Genomic DNA, 17,442 nt, shown 5'->3' with positions numbered 1-17,442 from the left:
TAGATGAGACATTTTACGCAAAGGCAATGCATTGACTGCAGTATAATGGCTTATGGCTTGGTTAAAGCTTTGTGGTTCTTTTAAACCCCAGTCCATTTTACCAATGTACACTTGCCTGCCTTGCACTTTTACTTACCCCTCTTATAAAAATTTATGTTTTATGTGCTGTGAATAAACACATTTTCCTCTGCTTATAAAAATCAGACCGGCATGTTACATATGAAAGCAAATGTAAACCATGTAACTGTCTCATCTTTCAGTACTTTCTGTAACTGACAAAAACATGGAGCACAGTCACCTGAGCAGTAATTGTACCCACAACAGACTACATGTAAGCTTTTAACCTCACATGTGGATGAACAGAACACCATAGAATGTTTGGACATAAAGACAAATTCAGACCAATCTTTTTTTTTGTACTAAAAGATTTAATCACTTTTTTTTCACCATACAAATTTGCAAAATCAGCAATGAACATACACCTTGTAACAAAATAAATGGTTAAACAATTCCCTGCTGTATTGAAAAAAAAGAAGAAAAGAAACAGTGCTTAATTTTCAGCTCCATAAAACTTTCTAAAATGCGATACAATCTAAGAACAATGACAATTACAAAAAAAATAAGAAAAATGTGATTAGGATTAAGAATATATACACAATGGCTTTTATTTCTTAGCGATTCTTCCTCTTCGGGTTTTTGGCTGCGTGTCAGCCTCAACACTTTTCACCGTGGGTGTGGACTCCGCTTCAGTGGTTAAGTCAGCGACCTTTGCCCCTCGCCTGGCTCTTTTGACGGGCTGAGCTTCAACAACTTTGCCTGAGAGATCCTCTTCAGTTTCATTAGCATCCTTTGACACATTTTTGCTTTCAGTGTCGACTTGGACTGCAAGTTTTGGTTTCCTACCTCGAACTGCTTTTACAGGTGTTACTTTTGAAATGTCAAAGACTTCCAAATCTGCTTTCCACCTCACGGATCTTTTGGACATTTTGGTGTCTTCCATAACAGCACTGCTTGAATCTTCAGCGGGATTAGGCTGCTCTCCGGTCACTGTGGCATCATCTGCTGTGGGCTTTGCTGCTGCCGCCCGTCTCCCTCTTTTGGCCGGCTCTACTGAAGTTGGCGCAGGCTCTGTGGATTCTGCACTGGACTCATCAAGGGGAGGAGCTGCACCTCGACGGGCTCTCTTGGCTGGAATGGCTTGTGAAACCTCATTCTTTACAGAAGTTTTCACCCCCCTTGCCCTGCTTGGTTTAATGACTGGAGTGTCTGGCTCAGCAATAGTCTTCTCTTCAGCCTCCAGCTCACGGTCAGGTTTTTCCTCTGGTACTACAGCGGTGACTCCAACCTCTTCAGTGACTTGTTTTCCTCTCCTACCCCTTTTGAGTTTGTCTGTGGAGCTGACGGCAGGGACCTCTTGGAACTCGGTGGACTCCGCAGGGGTTTCGAGCTCAGGGTCTTGTTTTGCTTTCCGCCCTCCTCTCCTGGGTTTTGCAGCCACTGTAGCCTGTTCATCCATCGGCACTGGTTCAGCAACAAGTGGAGCTTCAGCCTTCTCTGGAATAACCATTTCAATGGCTTGGACTTCTCTTGGTTCTACGCCTTGCTCTGCCTTCCTGGTTCTCCGGAGTTTTTTAGCTGGCTCCTGGGATATAGCAGTCTCAACGGAAGTGGACTCTAGCTTTTCTTCTTCCTGTTTAGCATTTCTTCCCCTCTTAGCCCTGACTGGAGGCTGAGACTGCTGCTTAGTCTCCACGGCAACAACTGTGTCTTCCATCACCTCATTCCGTTCAACAGCATCAGGCTTTGTCTGTCTCCCTCTCCTGGGTTTTCCAAGAGTAGGAATGGACTTTGGAGGTTGTGCATCTGCTGTAAGAGGCTCATTAATCACAACTTCATTTGTCTCTGGCTGAGGGGGCTCAACAGGAGTTAGTTTAGTTTTTCTCCCTCTAACGGGCTTCAGGACAGCTTCCTCTGCAGGGGGGGCAGAATCATTTTCTTTCATTGGAGTCTGGTAACTCACAGCTTCAGTGGAAATCTCAGTCACCAGTGTTGTTTCCACAGCTTTCTCTGGTCCCATCTCAGGTTGATCATCAGAAGCTGTTTTGGCATTCCTTCCTCTTCTAGGCTTAAGGGCAACTTTGGGAGGCAGGGACGCACTTGTCTCCATTGTGAGCTCAACATCATTGTCTTCTTGAGGCTTTGCATTTCTGCCTCTTGTTGTTTGTTTCACAGCAGGTGGAGCTGCAGCTTCAGTTTTCTTCCCTCTTCTTCCTCTGACTGGAGCAGGGACGACAGGATCTTCAGACTGTTCTGCTGCCTCTCGTTTGTCCGCCGCTGTTTTTGCCCTTCTGCCTCGAACTGATTTCTTCTCATGCTCAGCTTCGGTGGCAGTTGTGTCCAATTCGGTGACTTTGCCAGTAGCAGTCTCCACTGTGGGTTGTTCTTGATTTTCATCACTTCCACTGAGCACCAGCTCCAGCTGGTCACTGCAGACCTCATTTGCATCTGCTTAGGAGAAAACAAAATAGAAATGTTAGCTTTTCATTTGCAGTTGTTGAACTACTAAATAACTGATCAGTTAAACACCATACATGTTGTAACTAATAAAAATCTATTACAAGGGCCAGTCAATGTTGTAAAAACACTGAGTTGCTTAAAGCGCAGAGCAAGCAGTCAACACTTGTTTGTTTAGAGCTAACTCAAAAGGTCTTGCTTTGGTTAATGGGGCATGCACAATGTTTAACTCTCCCAGGAATGGAAAACACATGTATCAAATTCCCTAAATTTTACAAGTGATGCATGGGGTCAGAGATAGCTTTATGTGATGCTGTTTAAACCAACAACATGACAGCAGTAACACAAACGAGGAAGATGACATACCATTAGCCTTGTCAGCTTGGGGAACACCGTCACTGTGAGTACTAGGTACATCTTCCTGCTCTGGCACTAGTTGATCAGGCTGTTTAGTTTTTCTCCCTCGCTTGGGCTTCAACACAGCCTTCTCCAGGGGTGCTTCTTGGTCAACATCAACAGGTGGATTCTGTTCAATTTCAGGGGCAACCTCTTGGACCATCTCAGGTTGATCATCAGAAGCCGTTTTGGCATTCCTTCCTCTTCTAGGCTTATGGGCAACTTTGGGAGGCAGGGACGCACTTGTCTCCATTGTGAGCTCAACATCATTGTCTTCTTGAGGCTTTGCATTTCTGCCTCTTGTTGTTTGTTTCACAGCAGGTGGAGCTGCAGCTTCAGTTTTCTTCCCTCTTCTTCCTCTGACTGGAGCAGGGACGACAGGATCTTCAGACTGTTCTGCTGCCTCTCGTTTGTCCGCCGCTGTTTTTGCCCTTCTGCCTCGAACTGATTTCTTCTCATGCTCAGCTTCGGTGGCAGTTGTGTCCAATTCGGTGACTTTGCCAGTAGCAGTCTCCACTGTGGGTTGTTCTTGATTTTCATCACTTCCACTGAACACCAGCTGGTCACTGCAGACCTCATTTGCATCCACTGTGGGTTGTTCCCCAGATATATTCTCCTCTACCGCATCCACTGTGGGTTGTTCTCCAGATATATTCTCATCTGCTGCATCTACTGTGGGTTGTTCTTCAGGTAAAATCTCATCTACCGCGTCCACTGTGGGTTGTTCTCCAGATACATTCTCATCTGCCGCGTCCACTGTGGGTTGTTCTCCAGACATTTTCTCATCTGCGGCATCTACTGTGGGTTGTTCTCCAGGTAAGATCTCATCTGCTGCGTCCACTGTGGGTTGTTCTGCAGATATATTCTCATTTACAGCTGCTTGAGAGATCGTTTCCACGGCACCTGATGACTCATTATCATCGTGTCCACTTGGCACCTCCTCCATGTGGTCATTGACGACAACTTCATTTGCATCCGCTTCTAAAAAAAACAAAGCAATATATAAATACACACAATGGAAAAATACAAGAGAAATATTTGCACCAGGTTTCATGCTTTGACAATAGGATTCCATAGCAAGTACCTTTTGTGCAATGGTTCATTCAGACAGTGTCCTCAGTAACATTCACGTTGTAGGAGGAAGTAGCAAACAGATTCATATGCCATTTGAAACGCTACGTGATCAGACGAAGGTGTAAATATTCAATGAAAGTCAAATGTATTGTGCCTTTCTGATGCTTGGCCGTTTTTCAATGTCTACGTGGAAATATTTTTGGGTAGACCGTATAAATTCAGCTTCTGATCATATAGCTTTAGAACCTGGTCGCTACTTGCTTCTCCTACATCATGTCAATGTAATTGAGGACACTCATCCCCTTAATGGAACACATTTGTGTCTTATCCCCATTTAATGTGTATTAAGCCGTTTTGTCCCTCAATTCCCTGAAGAAGACTCATGTCAAAACTTTTGTAAAACTATTTTTTTTTTTGCATCATGGCTTCTGTACTTTTGTCATGATCCGCACCTTTTCCCAACACTGGCGTGCGTTCCTCCTCCTCTCTCATTTATTATACATATTATATATATATATATAACATTTTCAAATTTAACAAAAAACTAACCTTTTGCTACATCTTCATCACAATCTGGAGCCGTTTGATCCTCAACCTGTTAAGAAAATAAATAATCAAAAACACAATTTAGACAATGAGCACTCACTCTGAAATAAAGCGAGTAAGCAGCACAGACGTCTCGTAGTGAAATTAGTCAAATGTCATATTGTCAAAGTGTGGCTACACAGGTTTGATACCTACAGACTTAAATTAAGTCTAAATGTTTATAGCAGTGTTATATGATCAAAGAAATGCTGAACTGCAAATACAGCTTGTTCAACTGTGAGTACCTGACACTCAAGTTTAAGCTCTTAACAAAAATCTCTTTTTCATATTCAAATCAAATAACTTGATGTCATGTGAAATAGTTGCTAATATTTACAATCCCTTTTATTTTGCATTGTTCTGGTCATTACCTCATTTGTCTCCAGTTGTCCTGTGGGTTCAGCCAGTGGCTCCTCCATGAGCTCCTGAAGTCCCCCAAAGTCTTCCTCCGGGGCACTACGGCTCTGCCTCGGTGTTTTCACAAGCCTCTTGATACCAAAGTCCTCCTCAACAGGTTTGGCCTTTTCTCTGGGAGGTACCAATGGGGAGCTTTTTTTGTTTGGGGTTTCCATGTCTGTCATTTCAGATAGGTCTTCAGATTCTTGCATGTGTGCTGGCGTCTCCACAGTCTGCTCAACACCGTCCAAACTCGCATCACCAGCCTCTAGAGCTTTGGGAGTTTGCAGAAATTTTCCTTGAACATCTTCAAGAGGTTCAGCCTCCTGTTGTGGGCTCTTACAAATACTCTTAACTCCGCTGAGGCACTGGTGTTGTTCAGGCTTCTGTTTGGGAGTTGTCAGAAGCTCCACTCTGATGTCCTCTAGAGGCTCGGTCTCCCGTCTCGGAGTCGTCATCATCCTCTTGACTCCGGTGAGACACTCTTGTTGTTCAGGTTTCTGCTTAGGAGTCTTCAAAATCGTCCCTCTGATGTCGTCAACAGGCTCGGCTTTCTGTCTTGGCGTCTTCATGATCCTCTTGACTCCAGTGAGACACTCTTGTTGTTCGGATTTCTGCTTAGGAGTCTTCAAAATCGTCCCTCTGATGTCCTCAACAGGCACGGCTTTCTGTCTTGGCGTCTTCATGATCCTCTTGACTCCGGTGAGACACTCTGGCACTTCTTGCTTCTGTTTGGGAGTTGCTACAGAGGTCGCCTTCAAATCTGCGCACTGCTGTTCGCTAAAATCGTCAGAGTGAATCTCAAAGGCAGGGTGTCACTGACGATGCTAGATTCTTGGTCATCATTAAGGAGGCGTTGGACTGCTTCAGTGTTGTATCTACTGTCTTTTACGGTAGACGAAACACTCAGTGGAGACACCATCATTTCACCTGTGAAAATAAGTCACATTTAATTACATAACCGGTCCAAAAAAACCTCAGTCTTAGCGATTATGCAGACTACAAATGTCATGCTTTGGTTGTTTCCTAACAAACAATACCACCACACACACACACTTTACCTGGCTCCTCCGGTGTGTTCAACACTGACGGTTCTACCGTGGATGTGGCTAGACCTCCCACTGGTGTCTTTGTGGCATCGTTCTCACCAATTACTGATCTCCTCTTCCTTTCATTTACAGGGGTTTTTAACATTTCTGAAATTCCTGAAAAAACAACACACAACATAAGCAGGTAAAATATTGAAGTCCAAATTGCATTCCCAAGAACAAGTGTTCCCATTTGTTGAGATAGAAAAGGGGTAATTACCACTCAAGTCCTCATCCATTTTCATGTTATTTTTCAGGAGTGCAGTATTGGTGACCAGTCTTGGCGCAGCACCAGTTAGATGTAAAGCCTTTTGTTTGTGAGCTCTGCCCACAACAATGGTAACAGGTGAGTCTGCATGTCCAGTGCTGACATGGTCTTTGAGTTTTCTTGCAGGGGTCTGAAAGATTGAGAAAAACATGACAGGAGTTTGTTTTGTTTTTTAAAAAAAGGTAATGCTATCATCACAAAATTGGGTCTATTGCAGTGTAGTTGTATATATATATATATATATATATATATATATATATATATGTATAAAAAAGGTGTGCATTCATAAATGTATTTAAAAATTGTATTTTATTGAATCTTTAATAAACAGACCTTGAACAAAATATTGTAAGCCCTTTGATTATAATAGGTCCAACAAGGTAAGGTCATTGCAAGATAAAAAAAAAGAAAAAAAGAAATCTGTTACAATGACGTAAATGTACCCTGTAATCGTTATAGTATCTTACTTTACCTGTGGTTTGGACACAGTCTTCTTTGTTGCCTTTTTGGTGACCATTTTTTTAGCTGGAATAGCAACTTGAGGCTTAGTTGGTCCAAATCTCACAATGTCTGCCCAGGAATTTTTGACTGAAGTGAGACAAAAAAAATAATTAAAAACAAGCGAGACCCCAAGCAAACTCCTGAACATCAAAAACAGAACTTATTCTGAATTATATGGTAACCAAATGTTAATGTCATTATTGAGGGGTGTGCACGCGTGAAAATCTTTAAAGTGCTCATATTATGCTAATTTCCAGGTTCATAATTGTATTTAGAAGTTGTACCAGAATATATTTATGTGGTTTAATTTTCAGAAAACATATTTTTGTCATACTGCACTTTGCTGCAGCTCCTCTTTTCACCCTGTGTGTTGAGCTCTCTGTTTTAGCTACAGAGTGAGGCATCACACTTCTGTTCCATCTTTGTTGGGAGTCGCACATGCTCAGTACCTAGGTAAGGACTACTAGCTAATCAGAAGCAGAGTGTGAGGCTGCTCGATTATGAAAAAAAAAAAAATCATAATCACATTATTTCGCTCAACATTGAAATCCCGATTACTCACTGCATGTTGCATTTATTGAACTTGAAAAAAAGTGAAACAGTTAAACAGATCAACAGTGAAAACCCCTAGAACTGAAATTTTCCTTAGTACTTTTGCCATCTTTTTAAATTCAGAACACAAGATAAAATAAAAGTTTAGCTGCAAAACATAATGTGCAAAATAATAATTTTCTCAATTACTGTTTTTGTGATCGTTAGGAGCCGAAATCGTAACCGTGATAAAAATGTCGATTGACTGCACAGCCCTAGTATGAGGGCACGCCACGCTAGCAGCTGGGCGAGCATTATAACGCGTGTTACAAAGTGACGCACGTTCGTCACGGAAGTCAAGGCTGGACTACAATAGAGCTGTTTGGGAACAGTGTTTTCTGTTGGAGATGGTGAGTCCCTTTGGGGTGGACTTTGGGCTTTTTACTTTGTAAACCTATAACGTGCACAAAAAGATATACAACACAATAAAGGAAATGGAAAAAGCCAAACAGCATAATATGAGCACTTTAACATAATAGTTCAATGGCTTTCAGCTTTGCTCTTTCACTTGATTAATTCCAAACAAAGACCAGATTTCAACATAAGAGATATACAATACATTTCAGGGTCTAACATACCTTTCAGAGATGCCCGTGAAATGCCACTTCTTCTGCGCATTACTTTTACAGCACTCTTTGCCGTACTTGGAGTCTCCCGGGACATGCTCTTCCTCCTCAGGGGTACTTTAGGAGTTACAGCGACTAAAGGCACCTGATCAGTTACGGCATCTTCTGCAATTGGAGATGGTGTGCTGATGTGCGACACAGAGAAGCGCCCCTGTATTAAGGGGGTCTGGACTCCTGGTGTTACACCAACAGTGGGAGACCTTCCTCTTGCAGGAGATGGACTCTTGGATTTTGGTGACTTCTTTGCAGGAGGCACAGCTTTGGGAGAGGGGGTCCTGGCTTTTGGGGACTTCTTTGACGACTTAGGTGACGGAGTCCTCATTTTTGCAGGACTTCGCACATTAGGGCTACCTGGATGCTCTTCTTCAAACTCCTACAGAAAAGAAGATCCATTTTAAATAAGATAATAACAATAATTATTAATGTTAGGTCACACTACTTGAGTCGTCATCATCCTCCACTTCAGTCTTACCTGTCGCAAACCAATGGCTGATGCTCGTCTGAGGAGTGACTGCTTAGGTTTAGAGACACACAAGCTTCTCCGTGGAGTGGCCCCCTTGCATAATGGAGAGTCAGGAGGCAGACGTTTGTCAAACAACTCAGGACACAGGTAACCTCCAAAGGAAACCCGTTTCCTTTTCATTTGTGGTGTGGGCGAGTCGGCCGCCACCTCTCCATATTTGCGTTTTTTGGACGCCTCTTTGAAATGAAAACATGACTGCACGTCAGCAACAACCAAACATAGGTCAACATAACATACGTGAATAATTACAGTTATTCGTTTAACACTCCTAACAAATCTAAAAGAGACACAATATAGTATTACCTTTCCCAGAGTTCCTTGGTGATGACCTTCTAAGACCATCCGTTTTGGTAGGCGTCACTGCTTGCTCTTCTTGTTCCTCAGTCACGGCAGGTTCGGCCTCCTTGCTTCTCCGCCTCACGGGTGATTTGGGCTCAACCTCACACGCACTGAACCTCTGGGGGGGTGTACGGCTTCTCTTCTGGGGTGAAGTTGCTTCAGAGTTGGCAGCATTTTCAGCTTCTCCAACTTCAGGTCTGGCCTTCTTCACAGACTTGGGGCTCCCGTTACTTACATTTTCAGCCTCCCCCTTAGTTTCGTCAGCTACAGGAGAGACTTTAGCTTGATCCTTCTTTGGAGTGCTTTTGTCTTCTGTTGAAAGGACAGGTTTTCCATCATCTTTCCTCACTGAACCCGGTTTTGGAGTGCAAAACCTTGAGGTAGGTGTTTGAAGCACACTGGCAGAAGACTTCCGAGGGGTCTTGACATCCAGAGATTTTTTGATCATTTGATACAGATCGTTGAAGGGGGAGGCGGTCTTGCTTTGCAGCAGGCCATCGTCCTCCTTGGTCTCCACCTCCACAGTTTTCTCCAGGGGTCGCTGGATGTTGTCATGGTTAGTTCCATCTTTCAGATGAGGGTCTAAAAATGAACAAAACAAATTTGGCATTAAGAGGCTTGTACAATTGACAGCATAAATACAACTAAAACAAGTGTTAGACTAGAGACCGGAGAAAAACTACAGACATTTAATTAGAGCTTTGATCGGGCCCAAAAAAAGAAAATTTTTTAATACGCTATAACTGACGTTCTCAACTACAATTACGAGTTGTTTGAATTACAGAAATCTGTTTAGAATTATCTTAATGAATACCGGTAATGCAACAAGGACGAAGAATGTAAACTGCGCTGTTTGTTTATTCAAAATGGATCGCAAATGGATCCGAATGAAGAAACTTAAAAAAAAATAAAAAAAACACTCGACCCTAGCTCCCTCAGCCGAATAGCGTGGCTAACAGATCAAGGCAGCAACATAATCAAAGCCCTGGAACCATATAGGAGACTTTCTTGTCTCGATCACCTAATTGGCCGACAACAGTGCTGCAGATGGGGGAGATGCATGTAGCACAGTTTACCTCACACAAGTCAGTGCAGGACATAGCCTACACCAAGAGCTGCAGGAGAAGCTGGAGAGACATAGCTTGCTCCCCACCGAATAAGGCTAATAAAGTAATGATTAAAAAAAACCCACAAATGCTTGTTAAAGGGTCCGGCCCGATCATAGCAGCGTAAAATGTCGGCCCGGCCAGAGAATCTAAACTACACTAAATCCCTTTCAACGGAACAGATGAGGGACAGGGAGTTAGAGTGGGGCTGCAATAACATGTTTTACTGATCTGTGAAATGATTTTTAGAGCTAGAAATGAAGCAGATATGAAATGAATATGAATGATAGTAATCTCAAATTGTCAATTCAAAAGAACCACTATCACAAAAACTCACCGGCGGTAACTTCAGAGATCCTTTTTTCTCCTGTTTCGGTGGCCCCCACTTGCTGATCTTGAAGAACCTAGACGTGAAGCACCTTCATTAAAACATTTCTAAGATAATCAAATTCATTAGAGTAGTGTAGGCAAATTCAAGATATTGGGAAGGCTGCAATGTGCGAGGGATAAATAAGAAATGATGAGTAAATTACTTTGAGGGTTTCAGTTTTGCCTCCTTTGGAAGACCTCTTCTTTGGTGTGGGTGGTGGAGGGTACTCAAACCTGAAATGACAACAAAAAGTAAGTAAGACCTCATTTACATCCGCCAATAAAATGGTAATGAAAAACTTCTATTGCATCCGGTATATGTGCCCTTTAAATGCATTATGCCGGTACTTAGAGTAGATTTTACATCCCTATTAATGTGCTCTAAAGCACAGGTAAATATGAGGAGAGGCCCTTAATAAAAACACATGGCTCTTCAGAAACCTTTGGGCGATGTCAAGGAGACTATGTCCATATTTCGTACAGTCTATGGTCAAAAGTGATGAATCCCTGGTGACTATGGAGAGCAAAAGTCTGAGGCAACAAAATGTTGCCTTCATACTCACCTAAAAGAACGGTCAATAACAGTTATCACATCTCCATGCTTCAAACGCTCAGACTGCCGCAAAGCCTCTCCGTTCACAAGAGTTGGAGTCACTGAGCTCAAATTTGTCAAAATAACCTGGTGAGAGGAAGAAAAAAAAAAAAAACATAATCACCTCAAACAGTCTGTTAAAGTAGCTCAAAGTAGAAAGCCAGTGTCAGCTAGACTTTTACTTTTATCTTGGACAAGATTTCCCACAGTGAATTCACAATGATTTAAGCAATGACACTTAAAAAGTATCTACAAAATTAACATAGAAATGATCAAAACATGAATACATAATGTGACTATTCAATAACACTTCCTCATTATCCCAGATATTCATTAAGTTAAACCACTGACAAGTTAATGTAATCATGTTTAAGATGTTTTGTTGTTACCTCTTTATTTTCATTCAAGTCAATTCTGCAATGCTCCTTGGAGACTTGAGGAAGCTGAATACGAATATCGCAGTCAGGCCTCCTGTTAAGACCACAAAGAAACAAATGAGTCAACAAAAGAGACATGTTAGTTGGAATGTATCTAGGTTTACACTACCGGTCAAAAGTTTGGAGTCACTTAGAAATTTCCATTCCACTCCATTACAGACAGAATACCATCTGATTTGTTTAACCAGGGCAGCAGTTTTCAGATTACATTATGTGCTTACATAATTGCATAAGGGTTCTCCAATGTTTTCTCTTTAAAATGATATCAGATTAGTAAACAATGTGCCTTTGGAACATTGGATGAATGGTTGCTGATAATGGGAAATGTAGAAATTGCATTAAAGATCAGCCACCTCTTTCTACAACAGTTGAGAACCCTTTTGCAATTATGTAAGCACATAATGTAATCTGAAAACTGTTGCCCTGATTAAAAAAAAAAAATGCAACTGATCTCAGCCGGTATTCTGTCTGTAATGGAGTGGAAATTTCTAAGTGACCCCAAACTTTTGAACGGTAGTGTACATGTAAGTGGCACTTGTTTGTAAGTAGCAATGAAATGTCACATGGTCTAAAAGTAAAGTGAACTGAAGGTTTAATATACAATAAGGAGTCAATTGTATTGATTGAGCAGACATGCGTAGGTATATGATTCTGACGTCACCAGCAGATGGCCCGCCCCCAGAGTTTTTTTTTACGGCACATCTGCCCAACGCAACATGAACTCCACATAACATGTGCTTTCTGCCGTACTTAATGTCTTAAGATATAAAAAATAAAATAAAAAACGATTGCAATTACGACGAGAAAAGAAAGATTCAAACGGAAATCTAAACACATGGCATGACAAACATTAAATCCACCAAATGAATGTTTAAGATCTCACCTTCCAATGAGGCATGTTGAAATAAGAGGAAACTCAGTCCCATCTCCTCCACTCCTCTTAATCACGACTATTTTCCCATGCAGTGGCATTTTCGTAACGTTACCTGAGAACATGAGCAAACTGTCAAAATTGCGCAGAGCGCTAGCTAAACAACAACGTCAAGTTAACGTTAGGTAAACAAAGCATTTAAATGTTAGAAAGAAGCCTTCTGGAAACATGCTACAAACGCAAGACAAAGTGTCTGCGGAAAAAAAAAAAAAAAGTAACGTTAACTTCTATGCTTAACGATATAACAAATCGACGATAGCTAACGTTAATGATGTGCTTTTGGCCGACTTAAAGTTTTAACATTAGGTAACGTAGAAGCAATTTGAGGCTATCGTTGCAAATCAGCAGGTCGTTGTTAGTGTAACATTAATTTTTAAAACACACTGCTGACAATGCTGTGAAACCCCACGTGCAATGTCGCCACGATGGTAACGATATAAGAATAGATGTCAGAATAGATTATAAATTAGAATTAGGAAAATGCATAGACATTAGCAACTAAAACTACTAAACAAGATACGTTTCTAAAACCTAACGTTAATTAACGTTATGTCGCCTAAGATTGAACGACCGACAGATTGAAAAAAACATTTGTAACGTTAGTCTGAACAGTTACCTGGAAGTCCGCTCAAAGACACGTCAACTTCTGGAAATCCATAAACATCGACCGGGATGTGGCAAAAAGGAATTTTGCTATAATATCATAAACCTAGCTAACGTACAATTCATGTCCTACCATACCCTATAACGTATATTGACGAACGGCTAACGTATGCTACCTTGTTCAGCCGTGACATGACGTCTCTCGTCTATAGTTGCCGTTGTATCACTCCGCCACACATACACAGTAACCTTAAAAATACTCTTTGATGTTTGTGTTGTTAACTGACGTTTTGGGGTACAATTTATGTATTTTCTATGTTACTACGTTTTGAACTTCGATTTCGCTCTTGGCACCAATTTACCTTGCATTTACATGAAAGGGACTATTTTGTTTACGAATTTGGCGGAACAATCTTACTTCGGTAAGTGTGAATCTGATTTGAAAATGTTTGAAATTCCGCGCGAAGGATTGTGATTGGTTGAAACGTCACAGCTTGGAAAGAGGGCGGAGCATAATACTCAAGGTTTTTTTTCATCTACTTCCGATAATATGTTTATTGGTAACTATAACTTCTTAGATCATGAATGTTACAACAAAATATTGAGATCATTAATTACAAATTAATGTTTTCCTTTACCTGTTAAAATACATGTTTTATTTAATAGGTTTTCAAAGGTGGAAGCAATCAAAGTTAGAACTAAATGTTTGTCTCTTCCCCTGTTACCAAAAATAAAAGAAGTTCATTTCAAAACAATGACGAGACTAACGATAGTTATCCATGTAATGAATTCTTAAGAGTGAGGTTTAATTTAGAGAGTAACGAATGTACATTTTGTCATGTAGATTAAAGATTAAAGACCCCCCTCTTATTTAATTTTAGTTTATTTATAAGTGTCATGTGTTTCTAGACAGTGGTTGTTAGATTAGGTGTGCCAACTAGTTGGAAGCAATCGATTTAAGGCCTAAAGTTAGAACAGATTTGTCTGCCTGTATCTTCGTCTTGACACCAACTCCAACAGTGAGCACAACATATTCCCGGAAATTATAGACTGCATTCATATATTGCTTTAAATAATAATAATAATAATGTACTGTGCACTATACAGAGCTATTCCTCATACTATAATCCAGTCCAAACCTGGTTTGGTTTTTGGCAGAGTTTCCAATTTCATTTCTTCCACATTCTGTTCTACGCTTGTTAAAGTTTGTGTAAATTTAGCTCAAATGGCAATTACAGGACAATGGCAATTGCTAAAACATAGAGTCATAAAGTCAGCAAAATCACATTGTTATGTCTTTTATAAAGCAATATATCCAAAGTGGAACATTAGCCACCACAAACTACTGGTTGAACTGGACTAAGTAAGGCTGTGTCTGCAAAAGTGTATTGATTTGAGCATTAGTGTGTAATGAAACTTTTTAGAGGAAGTAGGTGTTATTTCTTATTCAAAAGTTTCACTTAAACCTAACCTTAATTGTGATTTTGATTAAGGTTATTGTGGATTGAAAATTCTCTGTCTGGTATTTATCCAGTGGGTGAAAACAAATACACAACACTGAATTTAAATATTATAAGTGACCTGTTAACCCTTGTTAGCCGTTTCTTCAATGCGTTGCTATTGCTACACACGAAAAATGGGGGCTCCAAGGCTTTCAAAGAGTATCAACAAAGCCTTCTGATTCTATTCTTCTTCTCTCTATGTGTATGATGCATGGAAATCTACAGAGGACACCCAGCTGTAGCAGAGAATGAAAAGAATGACAAACGTGAACAACACAAACACATTTAATATTAAATGTTGGTTTTATTTTTTTAATCTTTTTTTTTTGTTTTGTTTTTTCCAAAGTCACTTGATAATCTTGACAAAATTGCAACATATTCCATGTTTCTCAAACTGACGGTGTGTCTGTTGCTATTCCAGATTAGCTGTGGAGGGAAAAGTTGTGCGCTGTTCCGAAACGGTGAAGTCCTAAATGATGAAAGCAGCTTTGACCGTACAAATAAAAAGAACACATGAACGACTCGGAGAGACTCCACACTGGCATCCTATGTCGGAACGTTGCGGGGTCAGGGTAAGTGTCTGTTTGCACAAGTCCTGGTCTGCCAGGCCGAACAAAAATGAGTGACTGAAAAAAGATTCAGGGGCTCAGTAGCAGAAGTGTGTGTATGTGTGCATCTGTAATAGGAGGGTTAGGGGGTGCAGCACAGAACATAGAACAGGCCAAGCACACAAAATGATTCCTTCCTGAGACATTGGCGTGTGTACAGTAACGATGGTCTAGATGAAATGTGTGTGTGTTAACGGTGAAGGCGTTTTGGCGTAAAGTGAGTCACAGGGTGCGAGGTTGCTCTGGATCCGGCAAAAAGTCACATACTCATTTCTACCACAGGTTGCCAGGGGGAGATTTTGTGAGGACATAGTTGACAGACATCCCATTTGAGACCTTCACTTGCCTGATAACTGACACAGCAGAGGTATCACTACAATCTAGTCTTTTCCCATCCACTACAGATTAGTGATCCATTCAGAGACTACTGAGAATCACTTGTGTTTTAATACAGTGTATATGTACACCATTCTTCACATTTTAACTCTCTTTGAAGCTGAGCTGCTGTGGCTCACTTGAACCTGGCAGGCTACAAGTGGCATCTGGCTTACCATTTTCAGAAACACCATCTCTTTCTGCTACATGGCCAAAAAAGCTATGCCCCGACTGGAGTGCTACTTTGTCATTCTACTGTATGTAAAACATGTTTTAAAAGTGAAGGAGGGGGGGGGAGGTTGAACTTGTCTGTGAAAACCACATTCTGAACAGCCAGTGATTGGTTAAGGGTCTGTCCAGTATTTAGTAGGACACAAAACATGAAAGAACTTCCTTCAGTAAAATGTGCTCAAAATGTCTTTTCTTGCATCACAAACCTATAAACAAAACACATAAAAGGTATTCTTAAAAATCAGGTGAAGCCTAAAACTCTTCATAGTTTTAAAGAAATGAATACAGCTTATATACACAAACTTAAAGGCTACTTAAAATACACCTTAATAATGAATCTTCATTAATCTGTTGTTTCTTGAAAGGACCTGTGACCATATCATACAACCAAGTTCATACAATAATTTTTTTACATTCTTTTGGAAGCAAAAAAAAAATAAAGAAAAAAGGAAAACAAATCCAACCTGGAATAGTAGGTGATATTCATTGCGAATTGTTTTCTGTGCACATTTGTGTGTGTGTGTGTGTATATGTGTGTGTGCATGTGTTGTTGTGTGTTTGCATGTGTAGACTGGAGATACATTTTTGCATCTTTTGCCTTTTGTCAATTAGAATAATGTACAAATGTGATAAAACTGAAAGGTCTCTCTCAATACTCTCGATGAGTATGTAAAGATTCAAACAGTGAGGGAGTACAACAATTTCTAATCTCAGAAAACATGTCCTCATTTCAACCTGCCATTCTGTTCTGGACATGTCAATTACAATAGTTCCTTAACTTTTTCTATATATATTTATATATCTTTTGTACGAAATCTGTTTTTTGAAGTTGGAAAAAGAGAAAAGACCCAGAGTCTTTGAGGAGGGGGGGTCTTTTGACAAGTCCCAAGCTTGCAGTCTGCCTCAGAGTACAACAAAAAAGTGTCTGGTGTTTGTCAAGTCAGTCTTTATGCATTGTCCTTGATCATATATTTGTCCCACGGTGCCCCACCCACTCTTGGTTCCATTCGAAACTGGTCGCCACTGCATCCAGATTGGTTTCCATTAGTCTTTTAGAGAAAGGTGGAGAGGAGAGTGGAGGGAGACGGAGGAGGAGTCATCAGCAGTGTTTACGGTGTGTTCTCTCAGAGGCATCCTGTTGCCCCGGCCTGCCCCGGCCTTACCTCCGCTCACATCAGGACGGTGGTCCAGAGTGAGGGAAAGCAGATCAGGAGGTGGGGATTTGTGTCGTTGGAGAGAAGGAGGTTGGCTCTGCCAGTCTCCTGTGTTCAGCATTCAGGGTCAAGGCCCCCCCCTCCCCCTTCGCCCCTCCTCTTTAGAGCGTTGAGGGAGGAGACAGAGAGCATTGTGTGAATAATAAAAAGGTGGGCCGTTGCTACTACGGCGATTGTGTGGCTGGACTGCTTTGGGCAGAGCTAGGGGACAGACTGGGGCTGCAGCTGCCTGGGGGGGCACCACTGGGCCGGCTGCCTGCGGCTCCGCTTTCCAGTCCTTCTGAGTTCTCCAGCATCTCCTGGATGAGAGGGGGCATGGAGCCGGGGATCTCCATCTTCAGGGTGATGACACGCTCAGCTCCTGCAGGAAGGGTTGGAGAGAGACAGCAAATGTAAGCTACAAAAGGTCTCACAAAATACATTTTAGACATTCATTCATTCTTCAACACAATTTTAATGAATTAATTATATAAAATTGAGAAAAATAAGCAACACTAATATAGACAAAAACGGAATGATCATTTAATCAACTAATCGTTTTAGCTTTATTCACATATAAACACTTGTGACAAG

General features: G+C 41.2%; 2 protein-coding genes across 8 annotated transcripts in view; both read right to left on the bottom strand.

The window, feature by feature from the left end:
* Positions 1 to 407: 407 nt before the first annotated feature.
* mki67 (marker of proliferation Ki-67) lies at positions 408 to 13,144 on the bottom strand. Its single transcript, XM_078278697.1, is given in 17 exon segments — positions 408 to 2,494; positions 3,485 to 3,891; positions 4,534 to 4,579; positions 4,941 to 5,777; positions 5,780 to 5,895; positions 6,027 to 6,170; positions 6,274 to 6,451; positions 6,794 to 6,909; positions 7,992 to 8,412; positions 8,512 to 8,738; positions 8,866 to 9,483; positions 10,345 to 10,411; positions 10,541 to 10,610; positions 10,940 to 11,055; positions 11,358 to 11,439; positions 12,289 to 12,391; positions 12,953 to 13,144. Coding segments are annotated over 16 exon segments (5,364 nt in total). The 5' UTR covers positions 12,378 to 12,391; positions 12,953 to 13,144; the 3' UTR covers positions 408 to 664.
* A 2,767-nt stretch (positions 13,145 to 15,911) lies between these two features.
* The window catches only part of raraa (retinoic acid receptor, alpha a), a 142,904-nt gene continuing 141,373 nt past the window's right edge, over positions 15,912 to 17,442 (bottom strand). For all 7 annotated transcript variants that reach the window (XM_078278776.1, XM_078278777.1, XM_078278778.1 and 4 more), the window contains one exon: positions 15,912 to 17,230. In XM_078278776.1, the coding sequence (XP_078134902.1) occupies positions 17,034 to 17,230 (197 nt within the window). In that variant the 3' untranslated portion in view covers positions 15,912 to 17,033. The remainder of the gene's footprint in view (positions 17,231 to 17,442) is intronic.

Source organism: Sander vitreus, chromosome 21 (genome assembly GCF_031162955.1).
Source record: "Sander vitreus isolate 19-12246 chromosome 21, sanVit1, whole genome shotgun sequence".
Taxonomy (NCBI): Eukaryota; Metazoa; Chordata; class Actinopteri; order Perciformes; family Percidae; genus Sander; species Sander vitreus.
This window is presented reverse-complemented; position numbering and strand designations above follow the sequence as displayed.